General features: G+C 41.6%; 1 protein-coding gene across 1 annotated transcript in view; it reads left to right on the top strand.

The window, feature by feature from the left end:
- LOC119574599 (gastric triacylglycerol lipase-like) overlaps positions 1-7,500 on the top strand; it is a 16,479-nt gene that overhangs the window by 8,050 nt on the left and 929 nt on the right. Inside the window, exons 2-10 of the mRNA XM_037921931.1 lie at positions 1,222-1,394; positions 3,491-3,605; positions 4,072-4,176; positions 4,593-4,707; positions 5,118-5,268; positions 5,440-5,532; positions 5,946-6,104; positions 6,770-6,854; positions 7,259-7,401. Coding sequence (XP_037777859.1) covers positions 1,222-1,394; positions 3,491-3,605; positions 4,072-4,176; positions 4,593-4,707; positions 5,118-5,268; positions 5,440-5,532; positions 5,946-6,104; positions 6,770-6,854; positions 7,259-7,401 — 1,139 coding nt within the window. The remainder of the gene's footprint in view (positions 1-1,221; positions 1,395-3,490; positions 3,606-4,071; positions 4,177-4,592; positions 4,708-5,117; positions 5,269-5,439; positions 5,533-5,945; positions 6,105-6,769; positions 6,855-7,258; positions 7,402-7,500) is intronic.

The following is a 7,500-nucleotide window of genomic DNA, read 5'->3' as shown; positions in this document are numbered from 1 at the left end:
TGAGTTCAAATTCCAGTCACTTCGGCACATCAAGCAAGCAAGCAAGCAAGCCCCCCCCCCTCCCCCCGCCTGTGCACCTGCTACGTCCGAAAGGTCAAGGTAGCCAATCCAGTAAAACGGAGGAAAATACGAAAACGGACAAAACTTATCAGATGGTTAAATATAGATATAAAAAAGTACAGAAGGTTAGCAAGCAATTTTCCTCCTTCTTTGTACCGTAGAATGCAATGTAGTTATGCTGATGCGTTTTTGTTCAACTCTGGTATAACGGTTTCGTGAGGAAACATGCCGAAATATATCGGCTTTATATAATCTTGTAATTTCGTTGATTGGTTGAATTTTCGAATATGATTTTTTTTAATCTATTTATTACTTGTAGAAGATATTGATAGCCTAATTCTTCAAAAAAAAAAAAAGTATGTTAAAAATGAAGCTCAGTAGCGAAATATACGAAATATATCAGAAATTAAATACAATAGCAATTATACTTAAAACATACCGCCAAAAAATGAAATAAGAATGCGATACATATCAAACAATTAAAATACAACCTTGAGATATTCTTGACAAAATCCCACCAAAAAACAAAACACAATGACGAAATATATCTGATTGCAAAAGCACGAACGTCCGTGAAATTACGCAAGACTGGACCCACGGTTTCGGACATGGTTAATTCAAACAGTAGACGTGCTATGTGTTCGTAACGGCTTTCGCTTGAGACGCTTTTGCAATGGTATACGTACACTATTGCGTCGTGAAAGATTTTTTAAATTTCTTCCTTTTCATTTCTTACCTTGTAAAAAGCTGATTTGGAGAATTCGTCTGGAATATAAGGAACGAGCTTTTTTTTTCTTTTTCTTTTTTTTTTTTTGACAAACGTTTTGAAGGAATGAGGAAGTAGTTGATATGAAGTTCAGTTATGATGCCATGATGGATTTATATTTCATTTAATGTAATAATGAATTAAAAAGTATAGTTTCTAGTTAGACAAAAAATTATGTAACCTAAACCTAGTCGCATCTGCTATTCTATTCCTGTCTGTCTGTCTCATCCTATTTCCTGCTTCCGCTTTCTCTCCTGCACCGTCTCTCTCCCTCACCATCTCTCCCTCTCCCCATCCCCCTCCCTCTCCCCACCCCCTCTCCCTCTCCCCATCCACCGCCAAGTTGCCATACCCATCCCTCTTCATTTTTTTTTTTTTTTTTTTTTTCCTTCCAGGGATGGCAGTGATCTTGCTCGCCCTCGTGGGGTCGGCAGCGTCCCCAACTCAAGGATCTCCGCCACCCGAGTTGCAGCGTCCTTCAGCAGGGTCCTTCAGCGCCTCCGCCTCCCTGAACGGCCAAGGGCGCCAGCGCAGAGGAGCCTTGCATCCACACACGTTCCTTACGACAGTGAGACCTTTGCCGTTGGTTTTCTTGGGTGCTCTTGAGAAAGGTTGTTTTCTGTTAGGATGGGTGAGAGAGAGGAAGAGAAAGGGAGGGAAAGGGCGGGGATAGGGAGATAGAAGCAGGAGGAGGAGAGGGAGGGAGAGGGAGAGGGAATGGGAGGGGAAGAGGGAGAAGGGATGGGGAGGGGAAGAAGGAGAAGGGAGGAGAGGGGGAGAATAGAGGAGAGGAGAGAAAGAGAGAAGTCAACACGTTTTTCATTTGATTGGGAGATAGCGGTGCTGCATAGTATAGTTCTTCCTGGGACAGTGTTTAATCTGGCTAATTGACCTCCCTGTCACTGCATGATATTCCTATATTGAGAGGGTATCTAGTATAGTGACACTTGAATACCCTGTTCTGACAGTCTAGAAATTCGGTGAAGGATATTTCTAGTTACCATGTTTTCTGGATTAATGCAGTGACCCTATGGAGTGCACATTGGCTGTCTGTTGAGACATCCAGGTGTCGCTGCTATTCACTACCTTTTTTTAATGGCATGGCATATGACTATTTACTCAGTATCAGTTGCGCCCGGTTGGAAATTCACACACTTTCTTCAAGATCTATATCAGGAATTAGTACACCAGTCCCTGCTGCTCCATGATGATCAGTGGAGGCGCAACGGTAAATTACAAGCGGAGGCGTACTATGAGGGGGGTGGAGAATATTACATATATTTCAAGTATTGAGATTTTAGTTCTGAAGTCATGGATTCAGGCCCTGTTGCTGCACCATGCACATCATCTGCTCCATCTGTCGGAGTAGCATTTGTAGCAGATACTTTATTTCTCCGTTGGACTCTTGTTTGTCCTGCTGTAGTTGAGGCTAAGCTGCAGCTGATGCTGAAGCTAGCACAGCAGATGGTGCTAGAGCTGGTGCTGAAGCTGGTGTTGGTGTTTGAGTTGACGGGGCTATTATTCCTGTTGGTGCTGGCACTGTGGTCGGTGCCATGGCTTTCTTTGCACTGTTGACCTCTGCAGGTGTGGGAATTCCCCTGCATCATTAAGACGAGGGCTGGGATGGGTTTTTTAAATTTCTATTTTCCTATCCTTTGAATAATATGCGCACAATGGAGAATTGGCATTATGCTTTTGTCGGTAGTTCACGCATTTTTGAGGGATATTTTTCACTTCGTAAATATTTTCTGCGAATTTTGAACTTTCCTGGGCGAGAACGCAGTACCGGCATCGCCGTGCGTCTCGTGGACAAGCGTGTGTTCCGTGTCCCAACTTCTAACAATTAAAGCAAAACGGGGTCAGGGATTAGATGACGGCACATCTAAAGGGTATCATGCTCTCAACCATTTTAATATTTTTCGCGATTACCAATGTATGTTGTCATTTCTCCTGTTTCGATTTTCCTTGGGACATCCAATACAGTGACATTGGTGCATTTACCTTTGTCAAAAAATTAAGCATCCTTAATTGGTATATAAACAAGAAAGTGCTCGTTCTTGCATCTGACACAGACATTGGTTCTCCCAATTTTCATTTCAGTCGATCCGTTTGTCTTATTGTAAGGGTGGCATAATTTCCACAGAAGCAGATAGCTACCTCTTTGTTTTTTTCTTCTTCTCCAGCCTCTCCGGGGCCCCACCTATATCCCCTCGGTTTCCATTTATTGGTTCGTTGCCATCAACCCACTGACGGGCGCGGGTTATTCCCCAACCATGCAGGGGCCGACCTGAGTCTCTGTCCTTTGAAAATAGACAGCCATATACACGGGTCGACGATATCTGTGTGTGCGTAGGATCTTTCGCTTTTAATCTTAATGTTTTTTCTTTGTATCACTTTCGAACTTACGATTATGTGAACATTATCACACACAGGGTAACACAGACCTTTTAAGGACAGGCCGCAAAGTCATAAGAGGACACTATACACGTCGATGCACTGTGGTGTGGAGACAGCCAGACAAACCGACACACAGACAGATAGAAAGATGGAGACAGGAACAGCGAATAAAGAAAGAAAGAAATAGGCAAATATAGAGAAAATGGAATAGAATAGCGAGAGAGAAACCCACACTCTGCCCTCACCTCTTATACCGTGTTAATTCAGCCAGAACTGATCCAGGCGCGAGGCTACCCGTCCGAGGTGCATCACGTGATTTCTCCCGACGGCTACATTCTGCAGATGCACCGGATTCCCTGCGGTCGACGGCACCTCGTCAATGGTAGGTCACAGCTGGGGTCATGTATATGTATGTGTGTGTATGTGTGTGTGTGTGTGTGTGTGTGTGTGTGTGTATGTGTGTGTGTGTGTGTGTGTGTGTGTGTGTGTGTGTGTGTGTGTGTGTGTGTGTGTGTATATATATATATATATATATATATATATATATATATATATATATATATATATATATATACATGTGTGTGTGTTTATGTATAGACGGATAAATGTATAGACGGATAAATGGATGGATAGATGAAGATCGTAACCCAGATAAATCCATAATTATTTTCAACAGTGAAAGCACTGCATCAGCAAACCAAATGAATAGAAGTACAAATTAAAAAAGAAAACACTTCCGCATGAATCCTTTTCTCCACTGATTTATATACAGTTCCCGTTTAGCAAAGATATCGAAGCGTTTATGGTAATTCACGACCCGTTTCTCTCGTCTCCGCCTTTCCCCCCAGGAGGTCGTTGCGACACGGGCGGGCGTCGGCGGGTCGTGTTCATTCAGCATTGCTTGCTTTGTTCCAGCGCCGATTTCGTCATGAACGATCCTGACCAAGCTTTAGGTAAGGCTGTTGGCTGTACACTGGTGTTACTAGCCATGTTGTTCATACTGTATGTGTTTGTGATTTAGTTTTGTTAACGGAATCTTGGCATTTACGTTCCGAGCGTTGATTTCATTGTCCACGATCTTGTTTAACGTTAAGGTAGGATGTTGGTGTATTTTGTGATGTTCCGCTGTTTGTATGCCATCTAGTGGTGATAAAAGTAAGTGTCCCAGGCCAGCAATATATCAGAACTTTAGTACACTTCACATTGTACTTTCCTATAAATGTGTATTTTTATTTATTTGCACATATCTATTGAGAAAAAAAAATAGCTGTTTCAGTCTTGTCTGTGGAGAGAAGTGTAAGAAGCGCCTTGGGCGAGAGAAGCGGCGATGAAGACCCCGTTTTTTATTAACATGTGGAGCGCGTTTCAGGTTTCATAATGGCGGACGCGGGATACGACGTCTGGTTGGGAAACACGCGAGGAAATGTCTACAGTCGGCGTCACATTCGCCTTTCTCCAAAACAGCCTGAGTTCTGGGATTTCAGGTACTTTCACATTTCATCCAGGATCTTCAGAGGATCCAAACTGTTCATTTCTTATGCGGAGATAAAGGATTCTAGCGAACAGCGGATCTTATTTTGGGCCCGCTCTTGCTTTCCCGCCTTTCAGCTGAAGCATTTCCGGTCAAGAGTCGCTCCGCGCGCTGATTATGGCCTTGTAGTTCTAAGGAATTTCAACTTTCACTTTCTTTGTACATACTGTCTTGAGTTTTAGAACGTTTTGATAAAGATTAATAGTTAGAATCAAAATGTGTTATCATTTACGCTTCAACCTCTTATACCGTTCACTCTGTTCACCCAAAACGTGTTATAACCGAACTACTGTTATCTTATATCCATATATTATATCATATAAATCTTTTTTTTTTTGTTATCCTGTCTTTCAATCCTTACAGCTGGGACGAATTCGCAAAATACGACATGCCAACAATGTTACAGTACGTCAGGAAAATTACAGGAGTGCCGATTCTAGACTACATAGGGCATTCCATGGGCACTACAATCTTCTTCGTTATGATGAACTACCATCCTCATATCAACAACTGGGTTAGTCTTTCCTTAAACAATCAAACTCCTTTTTTTTAAGAAACAACCGATCAATTCAGTGGAGACGCATTCGTGTTTTTTTTTTTATCTAACTTCTAGGCTGGAAGATAGAAGTACACGAAAGGGATATTCACATTGAAGAACATAATATCTAAGTTCTTTTCCTCCTAGATTCGCGTGATGGTCGGCATGGCGCCCGTCGCTTACATGCACCACAAGCGCGCTCCCATTTCTGCTTTCGCCCCCTTTGTGAATATCATAGACGTGAGTACGTGTGATCTTTGTATACAGGAGGTTGGTTTCTGGATACGGAGTTTTGTGAAACAAAAGTATGTAAACATTGTCCCTATAAGTAGATTGGTAGGTATGTAGGTAGAAATATAGAAATAGGTAGATATAGAGATAGGTAGATGAATATATATAAATAGATAGATGGATGAATAGATATAAATAGATAGATAAATGGATGGATAGAGAGACTAGTAGAGAGGTACGCAGATAGATAGATAAATAGACAGACAGATAAACAAATAGATATCCAGATATATAAATAGATCGATACCCATAAACAAGAGAACATGAATAGAAAACGGAATCTGAAATAACACCGATAAAAAAGACAAAAAGAAAAACAAAATACACTCGCCCTTTGTGACGTCAACCCCCCCCCCCAACAGCATTTCCTTGAGGACAAAGGCTTCAACGAAATCGCTCAATCAACCACCGGATTCTCAACCTTGGCTTCTGCTGCGTGCTCTCCCAAGTCTATCGTCAGGTTCATTTGCAGTCTAATCCACTTCCTTATCGACGGCCCAACCTCCGATTATGTTGATAAGGTGAGGCGCACGCGTGTGTGAATATGCAGGGTTTTTTTCGGTCCTTATTTTCATGGATATGATGCTGTCTTTTCCTTTTTTTAGATTGTTTTGTTGTCTGATTATAGATGTTTGTTGGTTTATATTGGCCTGATAATGCATGCAATGCAGGTTTGCATGCTGGTTATGTATCTACTTGATTCCGAATACTTGTGTCCTCTCTCTCTCTCTCTCTCTCTCTCTCTCTCTCTCTCTCTCTCTCTCTCTCTCCTCCTCTCTTCTCTCTCTCTCTCTCTCTCTCTCTCTCTCTCTCTCTCTCTCTCTCTCTCTCTCTCTCTCTCTCTCTCTCTCTCTCTCTGTCTGTCTCTCTCTCTCTCTCTTCTTATTTTATGTGTGGATTTTCTTTTCTTTATGTGCCTGATTATTAAGTTGTTTTGCTTGATTAAGAAGGCCTGTTCAGTTTAGATTCTACATTTCTAATTGTTTTATATTTATTCAATTATGGCGTTCATATGTTTTATTTTAATACAACTGTGGTATTTCACGTAAAGCTTTGATCCTGTCCTGCAATTTCACTTGATAATAACTAACATCGTTATTTTCTAGATGATGTAATGATTGTTAGTAACATCCAAAGAATATCAGTATCATCATCTTCACTTCACTTTCACCTTCACCTCTCGCAGGACTACCTCCCGGTCATCTTCGCGCACACTCCTGCCGGAACTTCCCGCCGGGTCGTGACGCATTTTCTCCAGGTCATTGCCTCAGGTAAGTCGCCTTCGGGAGGACTCGCTGTGGCCCAGATCTGCTCACGATTTACCCCGAGATAGTAAGGATGTGTTGATAGCGCGATGGTTCTGTTGTTAAACTATATTTCCGAAGATGTTGTTAAACTATACTTTCGAAGATGTTGTTAAATATTTACGAAGATGTTGTTAAATATTTCCGAAGATGTTGTTAAACTATATTTCCGAAGATGTTGCTAAATATTTCCGAAGATGTTGTTAAATATTTCCGAAGATGTTAAACGAGATTCACATCCGAAGATATTGCTAAACGATATTTCCGAAGCTGTTAAACGATTTTCGCAAAAAATATTGTTACACGACGCTTACGAAGACATTGTTCAACGGCATTTCCGAAGCTGTTGTAATGCCTGTGTTTATCTGTAGAGAAATTTCAAGCCTACGACCACGGGCGGACGAGGAACCTGAAGATGTATGGGTCGGTGGCTCCCCCCGTTTACTCGCTCGGGAAAATCAAAGTACCCGTGGGGATCTTTTGGTCCGAGAACGACTGGGTTGCCGATCCGAGGGTGAGTTTCTATGCTTTGTGACACACACACATTATATAATATATATATATATATATATATATATATATATATATATATATATATATATATATATATACA

This window comes from Penaeus monodon, chromosome 6 (genome assembly GCF_015228065.2).
Source record: "Penaeus monodon isolate SGIC_2016 chromosome 6, NSTDA_Pmon_1, whole genome shotgun sequence".
NCBI lineage: Eukaryota > Metazoa > Arthropoda > Malacostraca > Decapoda > Penaeidae > Penaeus > Penaeus monodon.
This window is presented reverse-complemented; position numbering and strand designations above follow the sequence as displayed.